Source organism: Vicugna pacos, chromosome 23 (genome assembly GCF_048564905.1).
Source record: "Vicugna pacos chromosome 23, VicPac4, whole genome shotgun sequence".
Classification (NCBI taxonomy): domain Eukaryota; kingdom Metazoa; phylum Chordata; class Mammalia; order Artiodactyla; family Camelidae; genus Vicugna; species Vicugna pacos.
The window spans coordinates 23,279,796-23,306,034 of NC_133009.1; the positions used below are offsets into that span (position 1 = coordinate 23,279,796).

Genomic DNA, 26,239 nt, shown 5'->3' on the forward strand with positions numbered 1-26,239 from the left:
CCAGGTTCAATGTTAAGGGGAGGTCTCCTCAGCTCCCATTTGTTAAAATAAGCAGGAAACTGACTGGATAAATCTAACCATCACTGCATGAGACAATCCTCAGTCACAAAGGACCGGGCCGTGAGGAGACTTCCCCACTCCCCGAAGCAGACAGAACCAAGTCAGAGACCGACTTTCCCCGGTTAAACACTGCCCCCCGCATCCCGCTTCCTTTCTCCGCAGACTCTTCCCCACTTCCCACCATCTCCTCATTGGAGTCCAACTGAAGTTTCCTCCAGGTCCCTTTATGTCACCCGAGTATCTGTGCGGTTTTGCTGGCGGGCCTGCTTGTGGGATTGGAGGGCAGTGTGCACCTCGGCCCGTCCTGCAGAAGCCGCGGGTGGCAGAGGGGACGCGGGCCACCCGGGAGCCTCCCCCGACCCCGCGCCTGCAGAGCCCCTGGCTCGGCTGCGGGCCGGGCTCCGCGCGGTCCCCGAGCGCCGAGCGCCGAGCGCCGGGTCAGGAGGCCCAGGCGCCGCGCCTCCGGGCCCCGAACCCCGCCCGCCCCGCCTCCCGCCGCGGGCGCGCTCCCTACCGTGGGCCGCTTCCACTCGATGCCCCGGGTCTTGCTGGAGTAGGGGCCCAGCTCCTTGAAGCCCAGGGAAGACGGGAGGGCGGGGAAGGAGGGGTCCTGGAAGAGCACGCCGGCCTCCAGGCACTCGTCCCGCAGCGCCGCGTAGTCCTGGTTGAGGTACTTGACCGCCCTCTCGTGCGAGCCCAGCCCCTCGGCCGCCTCCCGGTCCTTGGCCAGCTTGGCCGCGATGCCTGCCATGGTCGGGCCCGGCGCCGGCGCTGCGGCCCAGCGAGCGAGCGGGGGTCTCGGCTGCTGCGCGGCGCGCGGCTCTCGGCAGCGGGACTGCGGGCGGCTGCCGCGGGCGGTGATTCACCCGGCAGGGACAGCACCCTCCGCCCGGCGGGGCGTGGCCTGGCCGCTCCCGGCCTGCTCGGCGCCCCGCCCGGACCCCGCCGGCCGGCGGCCTGCGGAGCAGCGGCGGGACGCCGGCGGCCCGCGCGGCCGGTGCTGCCACCTGCGGACGGCACCCGGGATGGCCCCGCTGGCCGGCGCCGCGCACTCGGGCGTCCGGGTGGAAAAGTCGGGACTCCAACCGGACCCCGATGGCCGACTTCCCATCTGCGGGGGAGGAAGGCTGGGAGAAACCCGAGGCTGGGCAGTCGTGATTCCCGAGGAAACACCCTGTGAGTCACATCCCGGAGAGAGCTCGAGGAGATAATATTAGCTCTGTAAGAAGCTTGTCCTTCTGCTAGGGCCCCCACTTTACAGATGCGAAAAGTACGCATCAGCGAGGTTAAGTGATGCTACTCTATGTCGCACAGTCAGGGGCAGAACAGGGATTCTGTTACCAGAGGCCGCGTTATAATCAGGATGCTGCGCACCGCTATGAGTTAGGTATATGATCACAGATAGGGTTGCCAGATTTGGCAAATAAACATACATCCTAGCGGAGGGAGGGAGGAGAGGTACACCTCAGTGTTAAAGCGCATGCTTAGCATGCACAAAGTCCTGGGTTCAATCCCCAGTGCCTCTATTTTTTTTAAAAAAGTAATAAACAATAAATAAACTAATCCCCTCCCCCATTACATCCTCCCAGTTAAATTTGAATTTCAGGCAAATACCAGTGATCTTTTAGAATAAGTACGTCCGAAATATTGCATGGGGGCATACTTCAACTAAAAAATTATTCATTATGTTGGGGAGCAATCTTTGCCTCCCCCAAATGTCTCTTTGGCATATAGATTACTTCAAGCTGAAAGTAATCAAGACCAAAAAAGGACCTGACCTAGAAACTGCCTAAAGAATTTAGATAAAGTGCCCACTCCTGGATAGAGCCATGACCAGAGATATCTGCGAAGAATAGGGGCTAGGTGTGGAAGGGGAACTCAAGCAGGGCCTAGAGATCTGATTCCTCTGTGTCCCATTGTCTCTGTGTGGGCCCAGCAAACATTTACTCGCCAGATATTTGTTTTCCCAACTCCAAGTCAATTGCCTTCCTTCCCTTTGAAGTCCCAACCCCCTACCACCAACACCCTCTTTTGTCTTTAGCTAAAGATGGTATTTAAGGAGAGGGCTTTAGCCATTTTGGTGAATTACTGTTTTTCTGGGTCTCTCCCATGCATCCATGTTATTAAACTTTTTTTTGATTTTCTCCTGTTAACCTGTCTCATGTCCATTTACTTCTAAGACCAGCCAGAAAAAGCTAGAAGGGTAGAGGAAAATGTCTTCTTACCCAATAGCTGTTTATCTGAAACTCACATTTAATTGGGAGGTCTGAGTCCATACTGGTAGGACATTTAGAACCCTGTGACCGCTCGGTTGGGGAGACAGCATGAGATTCTCAACTCATACACTGAGAAATGTGTGCGTGCCAAGGAGTACGGTGCTGATATGAAGTACTTTTGTTTCAGTGGAAAGCTATGCATTGTTTCAAGCAGCAGTTCTTAAGCAGAGGATAAATTTGCCCTCTCCTCCTCACCCTGAGGAACATTTGACAATGTCTGGAGATAATTTTTGCTATGACTGGAGGATGGGGGGCTTGCTACTGGCCTCTACTGGGTAGAAGCCAGGGATGTTGCTAAACATCTTGAATGCCTAGGACAGCTCCCCACAGCAAAGAATTCTGTAGTCCATGTGGACTGAAAAAAAGAAAAAGCACAATGTGAGAATTGTGAATTAAGTTTTATGTGGGGCAAAATGAGGACTATTGACCAGGAGACAGATTCAGATAGCTTAGAAGAACTTCTCCGAAGAGACAGGGGGAAGGCCAGTATATATGTGATTTTAGTGAAAGAGGGACACGTGCAGTCAAGCACACATTTTGGCCGAAGGTTGCTGCTAGTCATGAGGAGCAGATGTCTCCTTTAATGGTTTTAAGTGCTTTTCTAGACAGGAGAAGATGCAAGAAATTGGGCTCATAAAAAAATCTCCTGAAAATATCTAACTATCTGAAGGCCTGCTCTGCCAGTTTTTCCTAGAACACAGAGGGCCTCATTCCTGATCTCAGCCCTGAACTCCTTTCAGGGTGTGCTGAAGGTCAGTGACTGCAGTGGCTGGTGACTTCGTTCTTGTAGAATCAGACGGCAAGAGACACTTTTTAGCTGGCATCTAAAATGTCAGTGACCTCAGTAATGCTGAGGCTGAGAAACCCTGGCTTAGAGCACCTCCTTCCAGCCTTTCATTGTTTTTGAGTCTTTTTACACTCTAAGTTGTAGATAACTGTAGCAATGCAAAATGATTTTCCTATATACAAATTAATCCTGTCCAATGGAGGGGACACACATTTATTTTATATTTGTATGAGAGTCCTTATTTACTCTTTTAAGAAAGTATCTTTTAACAGACATTTTGTGGACAGGCCCTGCTATGTCATGTGCACATTATCGGCTCTTAGTGGGTGATGGCGAAATAAATAAAATGGGTGAGAAGTATTCAAAGATCTCCTTGGATAAGAAAACACATTTTTTTTCTTGGATAAGAGAAGGCTACTGGGCACTTGGTACTAACTTCAAGTGTTTACAGGACTGTCCTGGAGAAGAGGAAGTGTATTCATTCTTTGTTGCTCCACAGGGAGGATTAGGACTAGGACTAGTGATGGACTTAAAGGGGCACAGATTTTAGTTATACATAAAAAAAAAATTATATTGTGGCTGGAGCTGTGCCACGTTGAATGGGCTGCCTTGTGAGGGTGAGAATACAGCATCACTGGTTGTGTTCAAGGAGTCAGGGGCTCCCCAACTTGGTTGAGCATCAGAATCCCTTGGAGAGTGTGTTCAAAATACAGATTCTGGGCTCTGCAACCAAGATGCTGGTTCACTAGAAGAGAAAGTGTTTGGTCATTAATCATTGATAGTCAGCCAGTTTGGGGCCCTACTGCCAGAGGAGCCTGTAGAGCTGGAGGCTGGTGACCTCTGGGGTCCTTTCATAGCCAAAGATTCCATGGCTTGAGGCTCTTCTGGCAGGTGGTATGAGCCAGCCCTGTAGGTACATTTCCATCATCATCAGGGTGTTAGATTCCTCTCAGCTTTAAAGTCAACACTGGCCTTGTTCTTGAGGGCCATGCACCCATTTTATAAAGGGGGACTGCATCTGAAGGAACTTGTTAATTCTCTGCCCCTTAGAATCTTTTGGGGACTGCCTATCGCTCCTTACTTTCTAAATTTCCCAGATAGAAGAAAGAGTCATAGTACATGTGAATTGCATTGGCAACCACAGGTATTTATTCAGATTTAAGAACTGAGCCCTTTGCACCAAGTGCTTCAGTTGTGGAATTCCCAGGCACCCCACATCCATAGAATCAGCCAATATTTGGGTTTGGTTTTGTTTTCACCAGTTTTATTCCTCCTCCCTGTGAATGAAAAATATTGACTGCTCTATCAGCAAACAAAGAATGTTACAGCCATCAAGCCATCACATTAGAGCCACCTCCACCTCCACAGAGCCCTGAGGGAACTCAGGATGGAAACAGGATACTCAGCCACAGCAGCCACCCTTAATGGTGCCCCCTGAGGAGACTCGGGATGGGGAAGCACGAGGCACTGGCCCTAGATGGGTGAGGTGCACATCAAAGGAATGATTTCAATGAGCCCAGACTGTTGCATCTTCCTGTACATAGAAAAGCCTAAATTCCTTAACTTGGGAATATCCGATTTTCTTTAATTAACACTAATCTTTTGGGGGTAGGTATAGCTCAGTGGTAGAGCACGTGCTTAGTGTGCATGAGGTCATAGGTTCAATTCCCAGTACCTCCATTAAATATAGAGACATAAATAAATAGATAAATAAACCTAATTAGCTCCCCTCTAAAAAAGTTAAAATAAAGTAAAATTTAAAAAAAAACAACAATAATCTTTTGATATTCCGACTATCTGTTCTTTGTTGCAAAGACTCATATAGCCTGGCTCCTCTTTTCCCTTTTTGGAGCAGTCCTTTAGAAGGATCAAAGAGGCTGCCTCCCAGTCTTGAAGTTTTCAGAAAATCCGCCAAATAAAACATACCTCTCAACTTTAAGGTCGTGCATTTTTTTTTTGAGTTTTTAAAAAAATTGGGGGTGGTGGAGGAAGGCAGTTAGGTTTATTTATTTTAATGGGGGTACTGGGGACTGAACCTAGGACCTTGTGCATGATAGGCACGCATTCTACCCCTGAGCTACATACTCTCCCCCTTGTTGTGGATTTTTTAGGCTGACATCCCTCATCTATTCTTGTCCTTGGCCAGGTGTTTGGTGGCCCATTTCTTACACTCTGCTTGACCAAACTTCAGTCAGGTTTCTCTTTCCTACAAGCCCCTCAATGCTGCTTGCCTTCAAGCCTGATGAAACACAGAAAAAGTGGACCCTGTGTCCCCCTTATCAGCTTCTGGGAATCTGCTGGCCCTGACATGACCCTTTTCCTGTCAGGCACTTCCCCTTGTTTGTTTGGCTTCCCCTCCAAAGATTCTGCTTATCTCTTTTGCCCCTATTCAAAACAAAACAAAACAAAACAAAACAAAACAAAACACCCAGTCGACTGAAATAAATGCGCAGCCTAAAAGTTGAGAGTTATGTTTTATTTGGCGGGAGGACGCGAGCCGGGATGACAGCCTCTCAGATATCTCTGAGGGGCTGCTCCAAAGAGGTCTGGGAGGAGCTAGGATATATAGGAGCTTTACAACACAGGCCAGGTAGTTGGAACAATAAAAGATTGCTTGTTATCTAAAGAAACCCAGGCATCTCAAGTTAAAGAATTTAGTGCTTTTCTTATGTATGGGAGGAAGCAAACATTTGAGCTCATTGAATTCATTCCTTTGACAAGCACCCAGCTATCTAGGGCCAGTATCCTGTCCTTTCTTATTCTGAGTCCACTCAGAGGGCACCATTGTGAGTGGCTGCAGAGGCTGGGCTGCAGGCCTGTCCTCACTGGGGGGGAGGCAGCAGCCGCTGAGGACTTGGTTTCAGCATTCTTTGTTTACTGATATGGTTGCAGTATTTTCGTTCACAACCCAAATCATTTTCTGTTTGGTTTTGAGACACTTGCAGCTTTCTGAAACTGGAGAACTCTCTCTATTGTAACAGCCTTTCTTTCTGATTAGTCTTCCCCACCTAAGTCTGGATGTGTTTTTACTTGACCTCTTCCATCTCCAGTTTACACTGCCCAATGGACAGTACCATTGCCACCACCAGGCTCTGGATGAAGTGGGGGACACAGGTATTCATTTCTAGCTCATGGGTTTCAGGTGCAAGGGTTTTATCAAATCATCACAGTTGGGAACAGAGGACAGAGACAACTCACCCTGGAAGCTGTTAATTTCCTTCGCTGTCCGATTTCCATGGGGCCCACCCAGATTTCTTCTGAGCTCTGGGCTCTTGGGAGAAAGCCTGTCCACCTGTCCAGGGTGGCCGAGCAGCGGAGTGCTCAGACTTCTCCTCTAGCCAGTCTCCTCGAGGACAGCCCACCCGAGGGAAGCACCTCCTCCCAGGCGAGTGTCTAAGGTTCCCCTCCCCAGTCCTCTCCGTGGCAAAGGACTGGGCAGACCAGCCCTAACAGAAGCTTCGTGCAGCCCTTGGCAGAAGAACCTCCTGGTCACCCTGGACTGCCTCCTCTGGCCCAGGCAATGGCCTCTTCTATGTGGCCCTAATCGGTTGATACTCCAGCCTTCAGGGTGTCTGCACACAGGGCTCTGCTCACCAAGGAACTCGGCCGTCGTGAGCTACTCAAATCACTTGTGGTTACACACGATGATGAGCGCCCCCGCCACTGGACAAGCTCCAGTTTTTTAAACCTGAGAAAACACTGCTCTTTATACTCTTCGAGGCCTCTCACATGATACTATCTTGCTGGATCCGCCAGCATCTCATCTCTCTGACCACACCATCCCTTTCACAGGAACACACCAGTGTAGACAGACACATACTCCATTGGTCTTACGGTGGAGAACCTTCCTGCAGTGAGTCACCCAGCCTTGAGATCAGTGGGTGAGTCAGAGCAGCTGGGATTACCCAAAGCTGCCTGGGGGTGGGCCACGGCCCTGTGTGCCAGCAGTTGTGTGTGTGTGTGTGTGTCAGAGAGAGAGAGAGAGAGAGAGAGAGAGAGAGAGAGAAGGAATGTGTTTGTCTTAGAGGGCCACAGCAAGGTAATCTTTTTTTGCAGCATTTTTTTTGTTTAGATTATTTTCTCTAAATAAGACATCCGGGTCATGCAAACTCCACGACCCAGGATGCTTGAGGTGTCAGAGGTATGATCTGCAGGTCCCAGAGATACTCTTCCAAGCCACCTTCTTAACTGAGCCCCTCCACAGGCCAGGCTGAGCTTCACCATTGGTCAAAGGAGATCTTATTTCCTCATTTCATAGATAAGGAAACCAAGGCCCAGCAAAGTGGCAGCTGATGAAATGTGTGCTAGAGGGCTCCTGGCCCTGATGCCTGGGGCCAAAGTCCTGTCCACCCTCTTCCTGGCCTAGGAGGGCAAAGCAGGTGACAGGGGGCCTGCCTCGTCCCTAGGGCTGAGGTTGAGGAAAAGCCGGTTCTGCCTTCACCTCCATCTCTCAGGCCTGTGATCAGAATCCAAAAAAGAGCAAGGGGAATACGAATTCCACAGTGTTGTAACAAATGGCTCTGTTTTAGAGGTTTCTCCCTTCTGGAGCGGTTACAGGCCTCATTCCCTCCTCCTGACTGTAGCGGGAAGGCTGGAGGGCCTGCTGGATTCCACCAAGAAGAGGGGGATGGGAAGGGCCGTCCCTGGCGCTGCAACAGATGGGAGGTGCTGGGAGTAGGAGGAGAGAGGAAAACTCCAGAAAGAGAGCTTCAAAAAGCGCAGTTTCCTGGGCCCTTTGATGACTTTACCCGTCAGCTGGAGCTCAGGATATTATATCTGACTCTTGCCAAGAGGCCAGAGAGAGGCAGGGCTGCTGCCCCTCACCCACCGAACACCATCTCTGGGAGCAGTTTTCATAGAAGGGTCCCCTGGCGACAGCTTGGCTAATAATAAGTCACATCTTTCCTTTGTGGGATCCTTTGCAATTTTCAAACCCCTAGCCCTCAATTCCCTCAGATCTTCAAATGGGGAAGTAATACCTACTCTGCAGAGTTCACAGAGTTGTTTGTAAGCATCAAATCACAACGTGTGTGAGATGGCTGGGGCTGGATCACCTGGGGTACAGCCCCGCACACCTTTTGTCTAAAGGCCAGGGAGTCCTTGACGCGTGGGGAGCAACTCCTCCGTTTTCCCACTGCCCGCTGCAGGGAGCCAACCCAGGGCAGCGTGTTCCTCCTTCAAAGGAAGTAATAAGCTCAAGTGTCTGCGCCACGGGTGCCAGGAAAGGCTCTGGCCCACCAATGATTTCCAGTAGCAGAACCCCAAACTACCCCCCAATTAGGTTTCTAAGTAGAACAGGGGGCTTACTAAGCAAAAGGCAAAAGCCTTAAGACCAGCTCCAAAGCACCTGGCTTCATTACCATCAACATTTTCAGTCCCAAGTCCTTCCCACATAGAATTTCTAGAACTGTTCCATATATGTGCTCAAATTCACAAGGTGAGAAGGCCAAAGTGGCACTCGGCCCCCTCTGCCTTCCTGCGTTTGCGGTCTTGGTGGTCGCTGTGCAATTTGCACTCTACCCCGACCCCTGCCAGATGCAGCAGAAACCAGTTTCCCCAGGACTGTTAGCTGCAGCTGGAAAATGGTAAGACTCACCCATATTTATTCACATTGTGATTTAGGTAACCGCATTTTGAGAAGCATGGCTCTATCTGTCTCTTTATTTCATTACTTCCTCCAATTCTATTCCTTTTCTCAGCCAATCAGTTAACAGGCTTGTTATCAGGGGATGAAATCGAAACTAATAATGACTGTGGCCCCCGACACCCACTCATTGAATGGAAGGAGGTGCTGGCTCTGGTTGAGTTAGGTGGTGATTCTATAGTGTGTCGATTGGGGCGGGGAGGGATCCGGGGGTTGCAGAGAGAGGACTAGGGGGCCAGGGTGCTGGAACAGTGAGGGCACGTGGCGGGGACTGGGGCAGCCAATTGGCAATCCTGCTGGGACACAGGACAGCCACCCAACCCTGTCACCCAGTCCCTCTGGGTCTCCGCATTTTCTGCACTCTTACATTTGTTGTCTGGCAGTTTGGACACGTGTTGGTATTTTTTCTCCTCGGTGCAATGTTGTATTCTACCTGGGCTCAGGCACTACTCTCCTGCTGTTATTTTTTACCTTCTCCCTCGTTCAGGCACAGGGCTCAGTCTAGTGGCATCTTGTTCTTAGTGTGATCCAGATTACCCCCGTGACCTAGATTCCAGGAACCCTTCCGTTTCCCTTCCCTCTTTGGTCTTCCATCAACATAATGCCTCCAACTGACCATGACTCGGTGGCAAAACCAGGAACTCGACTGTGGATCTGAAGCAAGTGTCAGTTCTGGTGCCTCAGTTTTCCCGTCTGTAAAATAGGGATGATGACATCAGCAGTGTTAACAAAGGACTCTGTTAGGCGCAAAGATGGGAGGAGACTTATAAATATAGCTTGGGTTGTTGATAAAAATCAAGTGAGGCCTTGGGACTTTCATTCTGTACAACGAGGCCCTGGATGCTCTATAATTATTCAAGTGTTTCATGTTTTGAGATCCAAGGTTGGATGGAAATTTAGAGGTCTTCTCATTCAGTGTTTATCACACTTTACTTAGCAGATCATAAGTTCCACGAGACACTAATGGATGTTCTGTGGTGCGTGTGGGTGTGAGTGTGTGGTCGTTAGCTTTCAGCAATCAAGTAAGTTTGACAAACACTTCAAATTATGTTCCCCTCTTAAGAATTATAATATATATGGAGGGAAGGTATAGCTCAGCCGTAGAGTGTGTGCTTAGCATGCAGGAGGTCCTGGGTTCAATCCCCAGTACCTCATTAAAAAAAATAATGAATAAATAAACCTAATTACCACTCCCCAAAAAAACTGAATTAAAAAGACAAACAAACAAAAGAATCATAATGTATATTATTACATTAAAGGCTCAGGCAAGTCCTGTAGCAAGAATTCTGTTTCACCTAGTCTGTCAATTTGGGTCCCCCAGGAAGCAAAGGCCAACACAAAGTTAGGAATGCAAGAGACTGACCAGGGGTAATGCCAGGGAAAGATAAGGGGGAGAAGGAGCAGAGGAGGTGGGGGAGCCTTCGGACCACAGTGCAGATCTAACACGTGGGAAGAGAGAGAGAAGGAAAGACAATGGGGTAGAAGGGCCAGCAGTGCCACCTGAGAAAGTCCCAGCCAACCTGCTGGGGACTCCCAAGCAAAGCTGGCCCATTAGAGGTCAGCTGTGGGCAGAAGTGGCCAGCCCAGTGCCTCTGCTGGGTTCTCACCAGCCGGAGCAGCCTGGGGAGAGCTTGTCTTCATCTTGAATGCTCTGCAGATATTTTTTTAAATCTAATTCTCACAATAACCCCATGAGATGGGTCTTGCTGTTTCTTCCACATATACAGATGAGGAAACTGAGCACCAAGAGTTTCAGTGCCCTCCCCGGGGTCATCCAGCCAGTGAGTAGTGTGCAGTTGGAATTTGAATGTAAGGCTGCATTTGGGAACCCCTGCCTTAGACACGGGGCAATCTGGTTGGCAGAGCAAATGCCCCTTATTCATCAGCCAGCCGCAGACTGCTGGGGCCACAGTCACCGATGGCTTCCCAGATCCTCAATCCAGCGAAGGCTTCTCCAGTCCTACCTTACGTGGTCTGTTTTCTGCAGCTGCACCGTTGTTCTTTCTCTCTTCCCTCTGCTTCTGTGGATGCCTCCCTCTGCTAGTTTTTCTCCCAGCTCTCTGGTTGTTGTTTCTCAGTCTCCTTCACCAGCTCCTCCTTCTCTGTCTGTACCCTTTGCGTAGGTTAATCTGGCTTTTTCTGCCTCAAAACCTTTCTGGTTTAACATCTCCTCTGCTTCCAGCTTCTAATCACTGGGGTCACTTGCAAATGCAGCCAGCGCTGGGGGCAGAATAATCAGGATGTTTCCACTGCCTGAGCTGTCTTCTCCACTGGGAGGTGGTTAGTTGGTTTTCTTTTACACACACACACACACACAGATTCAAAACTTGGAAAGACATTTCTTCGCATCAGTTTTTTTCTGAGGATGAGCTGGTCAGCCACCAAGCCCATGCCAGGCTGTTATCACCTGAGTGTTGGGCCCCGGGGCTCTTCCTTGGCCCAGAGACAGACTCTCCCCAGCAGCTCCCAAGAGAGGGCGTGGAGATCCAGCCTGGGGCCAAATAAGGGAATATTACAAAAGGGGCCTCAGAGTGGAGTCTGGGTCTGAATCACGGCTTAGTGATGTGGCCACACAGCATCTGACTCAGAGCATGGAGAGTCTTCAGCTCCTCATGGTGAGAATGAGGATAACAAAGGCAACAACGGGCTTAGAGGCAGAGAAGAGGGCAGGACCATCTGCTCTCATCTGATCACTGCAGATGAGAGGCCGAGGCCCGGGAAGGGCTGTGACAGCCCAAGTCCCGCAGCCCTAAGGGAGGGCTGGAGCCCGCTCCGCAGGCGATGCCAGCCTCTGCCCCATCACTCCACTCTGGCCATGTGATGCTGGGACGGCCTCGGCTTCCTGACTCAGACTCAGAAGGGAGTGTCTTGGAGGAATTTATTCCACCCAAGCAGTGTAGGGACTGACCAAGTCACATCAAGACATAGGTGCTCTCCAGTGTAAATTCTGTGATGTAGGTTTGAATATAAATAAAAAAACATAATAGTGAATAATTAGAGCTGTTAACTTAGCCCCTTTTATATAACTTCTGTTACAGCATGTACAACCAGGTGCTGTACACGTTCACGGGTCTGACTGCCTGCTGGCCTGTAAGTTCCTAAAGTGGAGGTCTGCGTCTTTCTTACTTACCTCGTGATCCTGGCACGGTACCTGGCACCTGGTGTGTCCTTGGTGAAGATCTACTGACTGAAGGATCAGAGACACAGGCTCACCCAAGGCAAAGCTTGTTGGTGTCTTCAGTGTCCCTGTCATGGATGTAGAGGGAGGGAACGCTATTTAGGGCCCTGTGTCCTGCGAAAGGGGACTGAGAGTTTTTAGGAGCCCAGATTTAATACCCATGAGGATTGTTTCAGATGTCAGGGCCAATTATAAGGTAATGGAACCACAGAGACCCAGAGACCTCTCTTGGCCTCTCTGAGAATTCATGCAGGGGGATAGGAGTAGGTGGGTAGGGAGAGGGGGTGGTGAAGTGGTGGGGGGTGGGCAAAGGGGTCCAGAGGTGAGCCTGGGAGGTGGGGAGGGGCCAGCTCCTCTGCAGGGCCTTGTAAGGGCATCGAGGGAGTCACTGAAAGGTTAAGGATGTAAGTGTCGTCAAGTTAAGGAGGTGAGGCTGGGCGGGGAAGGGGCAGGGATCTGGTGGAGAGGACCCCTGAGCCCCCCACAGGTTTGCCAGGGGCACTGAAGGCCCCTTCCAGAAGCAGAACTCCGCAGGACTGCAGACCCCTACCTCTCAGTTCCTAGAGCTTGCTCACCCCTCAGAGGCAGGCCCTGACGGAAAAGTACTTGGCTTTTTAGAAGACAGTAATTCCCAGTGGTCTCTCCTAGTCCATCCTTATTCACAGTGGAACAGCCTGCTCGCTCATTTCTGCACAACAGGCCGGCAGGCTCGCACTGGAGAGAAAATAACCCTTTCCACCCTTTTGTGGAGTTGGGATGATTTCTCCGAGTTTCAGAGAGTTTTAAAGATCACCAAGATTTCCTGAACAACAAATATTAACCTGCCGTAAAGCCTTTATAGCAAAATAACGCTCTCCATTGTCAGCAAAGGTGGGTGACATCACAGCCAGTCAGATGCTGAGGGCGAAATAGCGCCTCTGAAAGGCCTCTTCGGTGTTGTGTTGGCTCCACCGCGTGGCAAAATGCAGTATTGTTACTTCAAAGCCATAAAACCCCCAATCTAGCTGTGGAAAAGGAAATCTCTACCTCTAATTTTCAGCATTAATGACGGAAACTGGCAAAGTGTACTGCTGTGGAGCTCAGGAGGCCATGAGTCTAGATCCCAAAACCCTCTGGAGTTTGACACTGAGCCAGTGGTTGATTTATCTATCCTGTCTTTCTCTCTTTCTCTCTCTCTTTTCTCTTTCTCCCTTTCTCCCTTTCTCTCTCTCTCTCTTTCTTTCTTTCCTTTCTTTCTTTGTCTTTCTTTCTTGTTATCTATCAATCATCTATGGATTGATTGATTGATCCATCCGTGTATCTGTCATTAGTTGTGGCCAGGTATAATGTGCTAGGTATAATGATGGGCCCTGAGGCTTCAGCCATGAACAAGACACAGTACTGTCCTCACAGGGGATACAGACAGGCAGACAGGAAATTACAATTCACACGGCAAACCCTATGGTGGGAAGTGCATTTCTGAGGATCCTCAACCAGATTTGGGGAATCTTGGAAGGTTACAGAGAGGAAGTAGTAACCAAGCTGAGCTGAGTTCAATTTATGTCAGGGTGAGCGGGTGGGCGAGAGACGCAGGTGGAAGAAGGGTAGGAAGGGAGAGGTTTCCAAACTGAAGGAGAGATAGTGGGCTGGAGGAACTGAGAGGAGTTTGGAGGAGCTGGCATGTAGGGTGGAGAGGGGAGACGCAGTGGGAGATGAGGCCGGAGAGGAGAGCAGGGGCCGGAACACACGGGGCTTGGTGAGTTATCTGAAGGGGCTGGGACTCAGACTGAAGGGCTCACCCAGGGTTTTTAACCTGAATGTGGCACATGGACGGGAGGTGGGGAGAGGACAGCTAGCAGGCTATTGCAATGATCCAAGGAGGGATGGGGGTAAATGGACAGGTAGGAGGGTGACTATCGTGATAGAAGTAGACAGGTTGGGAGAGATTTAGGAGACAGAAGGGACAGGACTCTGATTGGAGGTGCTCAGTGCAGGGTGATGCTCAGGCTCTATCTTCACAAAAAGGCTACTTTCCGAGTAGGGAAGACTGGGGCAGGAGCATGGCAGAGGGAACAGGAAGATGGTGAGTTCCTTTTAGGACATGTTGAGTTTGAAATGCCACTGGGATATCCGGGTGCAGGAACCCAGTGGACACTTGGAAATATGGGTATGAGGCTTAGAAGAACAGGACCTGAGCAGGAGACCAGGCTTAGAGAATCATCAGCATGAGGTGGTCATGGAAGCCATGAGCAAAGATGAACCTGATGGGGAACACTGTGAAGGGTGGCTAGACCAGAACTCTACACATCACGTGCACGAAAGGAATGGGTGGAGAAAGGGGAGCTGGGAAAGAGATGGAGACCAAGCAACCAGAGAGGCAGAAGGAAAACCAGGAGAGCCATGTCAATGGATGTGGAGGGAAGGGATGTTTTCAAGAAGAAAAAGTCAATAGTGGATTAGATATCAAGGAAGGTGACTGGGGAGTGGTCCCTGGACTTCATCAATCATTAATTGCAGTGGTGGGTCTGGAGGCCAAAAGGCTCAGGTCCTCCCTATTCTCAGCAAATCTCATTGTCCTGTGTCTTGAGCAGCCATTTCCAAACCTTATCACTTTGCCAACACCAAATGCCTCCACTTCTCTTATATGCGTATAATATGTGTATGCATATATTCATATATATATATATTTTTTTCTGAACTGCTTGAGATTCCGTTGCAGACATTGTACCCACTTACCCCTAAATACTTCAGGGTGTAACAAAGTCAGAAGACTTAACATCGATTTACTGCTATTATCTAATGCACAGTTTACATTCACATTTCATCAGTTTTCCCAGTAATGTCTTTTATAACTTTTATAAGTTTTTTTCCCCCCAGGTAAATGATCCAATCCAGGGCCATAAAATACATCTAGCTGTTATGTCTTTTTAGCCTTCTTTAATCTAGAACAGTTCTTCAGTCTTGTTTTGTCTTCCATGACCTTGTGATTTTTGAAGAACAGAGGTTAGTTTGTCCAGTGTCCTTCAGTTTGGATTCGTCTCGTGTTTCCTCATGGTCAGATTCAGGTTATGCATTTTTGGCAACAGCATCATAGAAGTGATGTAATGTCCTGAGGAGGCACATGATATTGATTTGTCCCATTACTGGAGATGCTAATTCTGATAACTTAATGAAGGTGGCGTCTGCCAGTTTCTCCATTGTAAAGTTACTATTTTTTCCCTTTGTAATTAATCATTCATTTCATAGGGAATATTCTGAAGCTATTTAGATATCCTGTTCCTTATCAAACTTTCATTCACTACTTATAGCAGTCATTGATACCTCGTGCCTGAACCCACCATGACCATGAGTATTACACAATAGTGTTTTTCTCTTTTTATTATTTCTTCTACCTTTATTGGCTGACATTCTACTGTTAGGAAGAACTTTCCCTTCTCCTCTAATTATTTCTATAAAGACACGTGAATTCTTATTTAACTCCATGGATTATAATCCATTGCTACCATTTATTTTGATGTTCAAATTGCCCCAGACTTGTTTGGCCAGTGGGAATCCCTGTGTCCTTTTAGATGCCCCACCATCCTTTGAGCACTCCTTTACTGTCTGGCACATAACTGTACCCCACATTCATCTCGTGTGTTTTCTGTCCTAACTCCAGAATCAACCATTTCTTCACTGAGCCTTTGTCCCTTTTAGTGGAGAACAGTGTTTTGAAACCAAGATCTGGGTGCTTATGGCTACCTGGTGGACAGAGTTTGTCCTCTCTCTACAGAGGACACTGTCCACTCCCCAACTAACAGATTTTCTTTTTTATTTTTTAGGGGAATGTACTTTTGTTTGGTTAGTCACCGTTGTATAGAGCCCAGACTCTATAAGGTTCCATGTTAACACGTGGAGTTTTGTCTGATACTAAAGAAAATCATTTCTTTTTTCTTTCTTTTTTACTTTTTTTGGGGGAGGGAGGTAGTTAGGTTTATTTATTCATTTATTTTTAGAGGAGGTGCTGGGGATTGAACCCAGGACCTCATGCATGCTAAGCATGCAGCTCTACCACTTGGGAGCTATACCCTCCCCTCTGGTACTAATGCAAATCACTTCTTTCAGGTACAAAATAAAAAACAAAACCCCAAACCGAAATAAATCAGAAACAAAATCCCCAAATCCCAAAGGTTACAGCTTCTTTGACTTTTTGACATTAACTAGTTTCATATCTAACCCAGAAATTTTATTTTACCATTCTTTACTCAGTGCCTATAACATTTAATCTCTCAAAATCTCTTTGAACTGCCTTTACCACACTGTTGATTCTCGCTTAATTAGGTAAATAAATTGTAAAAAAAAAAAGGGTAAATAAATGCATCTTCACTTTATGTTTTTGAAAGTGAATAAATGAAATAACATCTTAACTTATTCAACATTATACCTTGCCACATGACTTCACACTGACCATCAATTTCCAAACCAACACCACACGGTTTGTTTTAAAGTTCCCTCTCCGTATTGGTAATTCCCCTTGCCAACAATGAAAAAAAATGGCTTCCGTTGTTCTTAATACATTTCTTCACTTACTTAATACAAGAGTACACAGAAAGTAGTTTTAAATTGCTAACCCATTCTGCTATGAAAATCAGAACTGCCAAGCAGTGTTCAATATTTGTTTACAGTTCTTTCTGACTTGACTGAGGATAATGGTCCAAACGCTGTGGGTAAATCTCTTGGATTAGTCTTCCTTTTTCCTCCTGTCTGACAGGTCCTTTCTGAGGCTGAAATCTGATCAGAATAGGACTGGTGTGCTTTATTCCACACTTGTAGCTAGAGCGTTATTTGGTGTGGAAGTTCCTTGCATGTGAAAATAGATCCTTTCTTACTTTTTGTTCGAAGTGGCCATGTAAATACAAATATCAAATACACGTGGAACAGAATTTAAAAAAAAAAAGTTGTGTTGTGATCACATCCCAGAAATTGTGCAATTTACCAATGACATAATTTTACTAGCCTCTTGCTGATATCTTAACTACACATTAGTTCTTCCTGTCCCACATGGAAAATGACAGTTTTGGCACATTTTAATTAATTCTAGATATTTTTCTCTGATAAGTTGATATCCCTCCAGAGAACCCCGGATAATAAAAAGCAGCCCCAATTCTCTGGAGTTGGGCCGTTCAAAGCCAGTTTTAAATAAGAGGTTGAATGATGTTCCTGACTGTTCAATTTTTTATGTGGTGTTAGGGTACTTCTGGTGGCAAGGGATTCTTTTTTAATGATTCATATAAATGATAGCTTAATTTTTAGTTTTTAATAGCCAGGCTGTGTATTTTGTTCACATTGGTGTCATGAACAAGATTCTAACAAAGCCCAGCTGGGTACAAAATTTGGAGTTTATCTTTAGGCTCCCGAACCCCCTTTCATCACCCTTCCCCACCTTAATGGTGTTCTCTCCATTTTCTGTGTATGGAGTGCCCTAAGCTCTCTTCTTATGCATTTTAGGATCATTCATAAAAGGATCTGAAATTTACTAACATTAAGGTAAATAACAGAGAGTGGCTTATGGTATTACCCTTCTCTTCTAAATTCCTATGGGACAACCAAGTTAGTGGCACGTGGCCTCACCCTCAGGGCCGGCTACATATATTAAATTTAAATTTTAAAATGTAATAGGGGTAATAGTCATACCCGAGTAACAATATAAACCTGAAAACTGCAAAAATGTACTATTTTTGGTACCATAATTTTATATAATACAATGAATAATAATACTTTTCTTAATGTGACATATTGATTGATGATAAGATTTTCCTGGCTTACTTTTCTGCAGATTCATTCATTAGGCCATCACAACTTATCCCCTCAAGATGGTGACAGCAGAGCACTGAAGCAAGAGTGGGGCCCTCCTGAGAGCAGGCCCTGTGCAGCTGCCCAGGCTGCACACACACGAAGCTGGCCTTGCCTGCTCTGCTGCCAGTTGGGTTCTCCAGAAGTAGAAGCTGAGATGGAGTTCGGCAGGCAGAGTATTTACTAGGGGTCCACATCTGTGAATGGAAGGAGGAGGGTGTCTCTGTCAGAGGGAGAAATCAAAATGTCACAGAGTTGCGACCAAATTTTGGCCAGTCCCATGCGGTGCTCTGGGCCATCCACAGCCCATAAGAAATGCCAGGTTGGGCCAAAATGTCTTTAAACCCTTGCCCATATCAGTCTTTGGAGGACTGCTCCAACTGCAGGCAGAGTGATTAGCAGAAAGTTTCCAATTCTCAGCTCCATTAGGGCCTGTCTTAGTTGCAGAGAGCCACCTCCTCCAAGGACATGCCTTTCCCACCTCGACCCACATCCTGCTTTGTCTTCCGAAGAGAATGTTAACAAACCAAAGCCAGCTACAGGCATATGGTAACAATCACAACCAACAGCTTGGGTCTGTCCCATGAATAGAGGGTTGGTTTAACATTGGGGAATCAGGGAATCAACCACTGATTAACTGATCTACATTAAAAGAATGACACATAAGGTTACAGATACAGAAAAGTTGGAAATAAAATGATGGGAAAAGATAAATCATGTGTCAATGAAAAAGTAAACAATCTAAGAAAGACATGGAAAATTTCATTCGAGCCAAATTGAGGGTTATAACCCGGGAGCAGCATCTCAGAAAGCTCCAAGAACTGTTCTGCTCATTAGAAGTCAAAGCACAGTTATATATGTTTTTGGAGACACAGGACTGTAACTTATGATGTATTATTGCCAGTTTACACAATGCAGATCTAAGTGTTGTTGGGGCCCCTTACAAGATCAAGAGAGAATGTTATCTTTTAAGGAGTTGTCTTGCTGATGCGAGGAGAATGTTGCTCTTTATGGCTGAGCAGGTATTTCTGCCAGTGGCGGAGGTTTGGGTGATGCAAAATGCAGACACACGATGCACAGTAAAGGGGAGAGAGAGGCCAAAGAGCAGAGAATTTTTTTTTATGTTTAAATTTTTCTTGTCTTAAAATATGAAGTTTATTTCACACATGTAAACATGAGTGAGAAGGAAGCTGGCATAACTTTACTAATGTCAAACAAAATTAACTTTAAGGCAAAAGCAGAAGAGAAAGGGGCGCATCTGGTAATAATTAAAGCTCAAATCATGAAGACATTTACAGGGGAGGAAGAAGCATCGCTGAAAGGAAGGGTGGCAAAGAAGATGGAGGAACTTGGGTGTCTCAGGAAGGGCAAAGCCGCCTCCTCCTCCTACCTCTTCCACCAGCAGCAGACAGATATTTCAGTTTAATTTTGTTCACTTAGTGCTTCAGTGTGTAGTTGAAATAAAATTTTTAAAAATGAAGAAAGGAAGAAAGGAGGAAGGAAGGAAGAAGGAAAGAGTTATCAAGTGAAGAAAAGTCAAGGAGGAAATTTACATACATTTTGCTAAGGGAAAGAACCCAATCTCAAAAAAAAAACATACTGTATGATTCCAACTATATGACATTCTGGGAAGGGCGAAACCATGGAGACTGTAAAAATATGGTTGCTGGGTGTTTGGGGGAAGTGAGGGAGGGACGGATAGGTGAAGAATGGGGTATTTGTAGGGCAGTGAAACAATTCACTATGGTAGTGTAATGGTAGATTAAGTCATTATACATTTGATCAACCCATAGAATATGTGACACAGAGTGTACCCTTGGGTAAACTATGTTAAAATAATGTATCCATGTTGGCCCATCAGTTGTAATAACTGTATCACACTAATGCAAGATGTTAATAATAGAGGGAACTGTGTGGGTAGGGTAGGGTGGGAAGGGAAGGGTATGTGGGAACTCTCTATACTTTCAATCTTTCTGTTAAAACTTCCATAAAGAAAGAATGTCTCCTAATTAAAAATTATTATTACTAGAAGAATGTATACAGATTCTTTTTGGTACAAGTAACAGAAACTAACTCAAACTAAGTCAAAAACAAAGGTACACGCATGATAAGATCCTGAGGGTGTGGGGGCCGCCGAGTGGTGTGTTAAATCCAAGGTCACAACAAAGCATCTGAAGTTCTTAGCAGAAAGGAAACATGAAGGCGCAGACAGGACCCCAAACTGAATCCCCACCATGGATGAGCTCACTGAGGACACGGATGTGATGGTGGTACTCTGAGAGATCTTGCTGCCGGTGACAGTGGGAAAGCTGTGAGTTCTCCTGGCAGACCTACAACGTGTACATGGCCCCTCAAGATCAGCTTCTTGATGACAAAGTATGCGGCAGATTTGTGGCAGGGCCGGGGATAGGAGGCCTCAAGCGGAGTCCTCACCTGGTTTGTCTCTCCACCCCTTCTCTTTCTCCAACCCCATTTTCTCTCAGCTTTCTCAGTACTAATCTCAATCCCACATATGCAAGAAGGCCTGCAATATACAGAAGCAATCTCACTGGTCAGTAAGGGAAACTCTCTTTTAAAAGACAAATGAGTCAAAAGGAGTCTAGGAGTAGAATGGTGGTTGCCAGGGGCTGGGGGAAGCGGAGTATGGGGGAGGTTATTGTTTAGTGGATACAGAGTTTCAGTTGAGGAAGAGGAAAAGTTCTGCATGACAGCGATGTTCGTAAGACAAGGTGGATATACATAATGCCAGAATTGTACATGTAAATGGTTAAAGTGGTAAATTTTATCTTATGTGTATTTTACTTCAATAAAAATTTTTTTTAAAGTAAGTGCATGATACAGATTCCGGAATATTATGGGAAAACCAAGGGTAGAATACTTATATGTCTCAGAGGACAAGTGAAGCAGAGACTCAAATAACAGTAGAATCCTCTTTCCAAATTTTGGCTCTCTGGCCATCATGACAAGAAGGAGGGGAGGGAGAGTATTGAAGTTTTGCTTCTTATAGTTTCAGCCTTCAGATTCAAGTCCAAAATCCAGGGAAAGGACCCACTAGCACACCTTGGATCAGATGTACTTCCCTGCACCAATCAGCTATGAGCAAAACGGTGTCCACGGCACCAGGGCGATGGGCTATGTAGTGGTCAGGTTTCATAAATGCTCCACGTGCCCTTGAAAAGAATGCATAGTCTGCTGTTGCTAGGTGCAGCCTCCTACATATGCCAATGAGGCTAAGTTTGTTCATTGTACTGTTCACATCTTCGCTATCCCTACTGATAGTTATGTATGCTTGTTCTATCAGTTACTAAAAGTATTATATTAAAATCTCACACTAAATGGGGAGGGGCTAGCTCAGTGGTAGAGTGTGTGCTTAGCAAACATGAGGTCCTGGGTTTAATCCCCAGTACCTCCATTAAAATAACTAACTAAATAAATAAACCTAATTACCCCCCTCAAAAAAGCAAACAAATAAATAAAAAACCCCAACTACCTCCCACCCAAAACATTAAAAAAAGATTAAATCGCACACTAAATTGCATTTTTTCCCCATTTTTTGTCCTGCCAGTTCTTACTCTATTTTGAGCCTGTGTTGTTCTGAGTATACAAATTTAAAATTATTACTAGAGCTTCCTGATGAATTAACCTTTTATTATTATGAAATAATCTCCCTTTATCTCTAGCAATGCTTTTTGCTTCAAAGTATACTTTTTTCTGATACCAGTATTGCTGTACCAGTTTTCTTTTGATAAGTATTTGCATGTATTTTCTTTCTTCCTTTTTTTAGTTTTAAACTTTCTATAACTTTACAATTAAAGTGTATCATTTTGTGATGGTTTTTAACTAGTCTGAGAACTTCGTGTCATTTAGATTTAATGTAATTCCTGATACATTTGCATTTAAACCTGTCTTCCTGCTTTTTATTTGTCCCATCTATTCTAGTCTATGCTCTTTTCTCTCTTTTTGATTTCTCTTGGATTGATTAACTATTTTTAAATATTTCATTTCACCATGAGGTTGGCTAATTACACACTCTATTATTCTTTTAGTGGTTACTCTAGATATTGTACCACACATCTTTGTTTCATTAAAATCTAATATGAATGAATACTTCCACCATTGTCTGGACAATGCAAAGATAGAACACTTAAATTTCTTTTACCTCCTCCTGAATTCTGTGTTTTTGTAATCATGTATTTTCATTTTCTCTATATTTAAAATCCCATAAAACATCATCATTACTGTTATTTTTACAGTCAGTTTTCATTTGGATATACATGCATGTTTACCTCTTTGCAATTCATCCCTCCTTGCACCCCAGGCCTTTTATTAGGAGTCACTTTTCTGCTTAGAGTTCACTTAGTTTTGTCTGCTCAAAAGGATTTTTTTAAAAAAATCTGAAAGTATCTTTATTTTAGCTTAATTCTTGAAGGATATGTTGGCCAGGTATAGAATTATAGGTTGGTATGTATTTTCTCACAGCAATTGAATATTTCATTCCATTGTATTCTGACCTCCACTGTTGCTGTTGAGAAAGTCAATTATCAATCTGATCTTTTGTTGAGGTCATATTATTTTCTTAGGATATTTAAAAGATTTTCACATTTCTCTGGTTTTCTGGGTTTTCCATGATGTGTCTTGATATTGATTTCTTTTTATTTATCCTGGCTGGACTTTATTGGGCTTCTTGAATCTGTGGTTTGATGATTTTTATCAGTCTGGAAAATTCTCAGCCATTGCATCTTCAAATACCCTCTACCTCATTCTCTCTCTCCTCTCCTTTGGAAATTCAATTATATGTTATTATACCTTATTGTACACTTTATGTCTCTAACCCTATCTTTTTGTGTTTCACATCCTTTTATCTTTCTGTGCTTCAGTCTTCTGATCTATCTTCCAGTTCACTAATTTTCTCTTCTGTTGTATCCAACCTACTGTCAAATATGTCCAGTGAGTTTTATTTGGGTTACTGAATCTTTCAGTTCTTGCAATTCATTTGCCTCCTTTTCAAATCCATGATGTAACTTCTTATAGTTTCCTGGTCATGCAAATCTTTTAGTTTGTGTTTTATTGGTTTAATTATAGCAATCTTAGATATTTTACAAAAGAAAATTCTTAAAGCTTAAGTCGTTGTAGGTCTTTCTGTTGTTACTTATGGCTCTTGATAAATATTGCTTTTGAAAAATTACTTATAGGAATATTAAAAGACCTAGGATGATATTATCTTTCTCTAGAGAGGCTTTCATTTGTTTCAGCCAGGCTCCTGGGTCTAGTCCAGGACCACTTTTGTCACCCTTCAAGGCTTGAGGTTCCCTGGACAGGTCATTTGGATTCAGGCTGCAATTCTAAGTGACAATTTACTTCTGGTTTGCCTTTATCTTTAGGAGGTGAAACTTCAGGGTCTAATTTCCAGTGTGGGAGGGTGTTGGACTTCTTACCTTAGTTGGGTTCTGTGCCACGACTCTTGTTCCCTTCTTCCCACAGGGCTGCTGAAACTTCAGCTTAGTTTTAAAGCTATTTCTCAGTTGTTCCTTCAGAAGCAGCAAAAACAGATGTATAAACAAACAAACACCCTCAGGGCAAAAGCAACTTTGCAGACATGACTTATCTCTCAAGTCTTGCCTTCCTAGAATTTAATTTGGTTCCCTCTCGTTAACTTTTAATGCTTTTAAGATTTTAACACTTTCATCCAGCTTTCTTTTGTGTCCTTAGCGGGCTGTTTTGAATAACCTAACCTTTCTTTTGCTTTTATTTTATTCTATTTTTACCCTCTTGTTATGGAACATGTACAACATATACAAAAGTAAAGACAGAAGCAGAATGAACATCCCTGTACTCATCACTCAGCTTCAAGAATGATTAATTCCCCGGGGGTGGATATAGCTCAGAGGCAGAGCAAATGCTTAGCATGCAGGAGGTTCTGGGTTCAATCCCCAGTACCTCTATTAAAAACACAAAAAAACAATGATCATCTCCCTCAATTTCTTGTTTATTTACTCAATCTTGCTCATTCTTCCTTTTTTCTCTTTCTTCTGAATATTTTAAATCAAAAGGCAGAAAAATATAATTTTAATAGAAAATACCTTAGTGTGAGTGTTTATCAGTTAGATTTAAAAATATATATATTTAAAATATATAAACATATATATATACAATAAAAATATCTACAATATCTTATCATATGCAAAAAAAATTAACAGTAATTTCTTAATATCACATAGTACCCATAGTACCCATTTCAGTGAAGGTTGCAAAATGGTGACTTCGAATTCTATTATTTGTTCTCTTATTAGTTGCAATTCTTCTATACAGAAAAGCTTCGCTTTATAGTTTTCCACACAGGAAAGACAGGATAAATGCATGTCTCTTTCCCTTTATCCCTTCTCAGAGGGCCCTGGTCATTTAGAAATACATTTAAAATAGTCTTTGTAAGTGTTTTCAGAACAACCAGCTAGACCACCCTCCTGAGGAGGGAAACAAGAAAAGCATGCTACCACACAGACACTGTTAACACCAAACACTTGGTTTTAAAAGAATCCACAAGGCCGGCTGGGATGAAACACGGATCTAGGGGGCAGCAGAGACCACCAGCTGCTGGAGCCAGAACACCTTGGCTTTGATCCCTTTAAAAATTCCTTGCCACTTACGGTTACTGCTTGCAGCTCTCATTTCAGCTAGCTAGAATCTCAGCTGTTGTGAGAAGCCGCATCCGCGTCACGGCTGCAGGGATGAGCCCGGGCTCTCGCTGGTGCTCTGGCCCTTGCTACCTGCTGCTGGAAGGAGAGTCTCACTCCTGCCCAGCCGCCGGAACGCGGCCGCCCTTGTTAAGGCAGCCCCCACCAATGCGCCCAGGGTGCATTCTGCATGTTTCCAAGCGATCATTTGTTTCTTTGAACAGTGTCAGTATAGAATCTTAAGATAAGAGCGTGAGCTTTTAGGTAAGACAAACCTGCGGTCAAGTCTTGATGCTGCTGCTTATGAACTGTGTGATGACACTCAGCTCCCACAGCTGTAAAACGAGGCTGATGAGAGCAGCTACCGCACGGGGCTGTCTTTGCTGAAACAAAACATGGTGGAAGTAAAGGGATCAGCCAGGGCTCTGATGCGCAGCGCGTGCGTGCGTGTGCACGAGCGTGCGTGTGTGCGTGCTTGGGCGCATGCGCAGTGATCACTAAGGAGCGCCCGTCACCTTCCCCAGGTATGGCAAGTCCCAGGTATGGCTTGTCCCAGCTCCAGGGCTGATGGCTGTGTTAAGTTTGCTCGGGAGCCAAACGCCTCTAGACAAACGTAGTCTGGTTGAGCGCATAGCGGAGCTTTGTGTTCCAGGCCCCCCACGCCCTCTGTGTCAGATGAGCAAAGGAAGACCTGGGGGAAAAGTGACTTCTCCCGAGGACCGTGAGGACGGGACAGAGCAGAGACTGGAATCCAGATCTACTGACTCTTGGTTGATTGCCCTTATTGGCTGCATCTAAATTACTATTTTGTCTAGATCCTCCTAGCCTTTCCCTAATCCCTTCTTACATTGTCCTGGTTTAAGTCATACTTTTAAACCTTTTCAGAGAATCACACATGAAATAAGAGCCCTTAGGATACCTGTGTACTTAAATTCCTATAATTTTACCCATCATGGGCCTAATTATACTGTCTCTTGGCAATCCAAGGATGTGAGATACAAAGCCTGAATATAACTTGTATGTTTAGCTAGTTATTCATTCATCAAACATGTATTGAATGTTATGTGTCAGGTATTGGGCCACAGGAAAGGGGATTGTGATAATGGGGGAGGGTGAGTGGAGACACAGGGATGAAACATGCAGTCACTGCAGGCAAGGAATTTCAACTCATTGGGAGGAGTGAAGGAGACATGAAACCAAGAAGTAAACCAATGATTACAATTCAGTGTAGTGCGTAGGGTGGCCTTTACCTTGAGAGCCTTTCTGGAAGATTGATACTTGAACTTAATCTGGAAAGATGAGTCACGGCAAAGCAGGGAGAGAATAGGGTGACTGTCACTTCAGTTTGAGGGAGGATGGGGTGTAAAAAGGCACGATGGGTCTGGTGGAGTTTCTCTAAATTCTGGATGGAGGCAGAATGGGCAGATAGGGTCGTGGTGATGGGGCTGGGGCAGGAGCCAGGTGCTGAGAGCCACGGTGCCATGCCAAAGAAATGGGACATCATCTTTAAGGCAAGATGAGGAGTGTTGAAATACTTAGAGTAACATCAGACTGGAGATTGGAGAGATTTGGGAAATTTACATGACTCTTGCCGTGATCCAGGCTAGAAGACATAAAGAATTGTACTTAAGCTGTGGCTGTGGTCATGGAGAAGAAGGAAGTAACTCAAGGGACATTTAGGAGAAACACTGGATAGGACATATGTTTAAACAGTAATCATGAGAAGAATCTACACTGATGTTTTGGAATCAACCTTGAAAAATTGCTATAATGTGTCTTAAGTTACCACCTGGCTTTTAAAACTTCAGCTTG

The 26,239-nt window shown here is 45.3% G+C and overlaps 1 protein-coding gene and 1 long non-coding RNA gene across 2 annotated transcripts in view; both read right to left on the reverse strand.

Moving 5' to 3' along the window:
- Window positions 1–948, reverse strand: part of CAPN2 (calpain 2) — a 47,721-nt gene extending 46,773 nt beyond the window's left edge. Inside the window, exon 1 of the mRNA XM_072948681.1 lies at window positions 575–948. Within this exon, the coding sequence (XP_072804782.1) occupies window positions 575–811 (237 nt within the window). The 5' untranslated portion in view covers window positions 812–948. The remainder of the gene's footprint in view (window positions 1–574) is intronic.
- A 13,800-nt stretch (window positions 949–14,748) lies between these two features.
- On the reverse strand, window positions 14,749–25,018 carry LOC140688625 (uncharacterized). Its single transcript, XR_012063326.1, has 5 exons — window positions 24,943–25,018; window positions 24,703–24,810; window positions 23,192–23,284; window positions 17,730–17,953; window positions 14,749–15,033 (listed from the first exon to the last, which is right to left on the reverse strand). It is a non-coding gene; the product is annotated as an uncharacterized lncRNA (long non-coding RNA).
- Window positions 25,019–26,239: the final 1,221 nt, after the last annotated feature.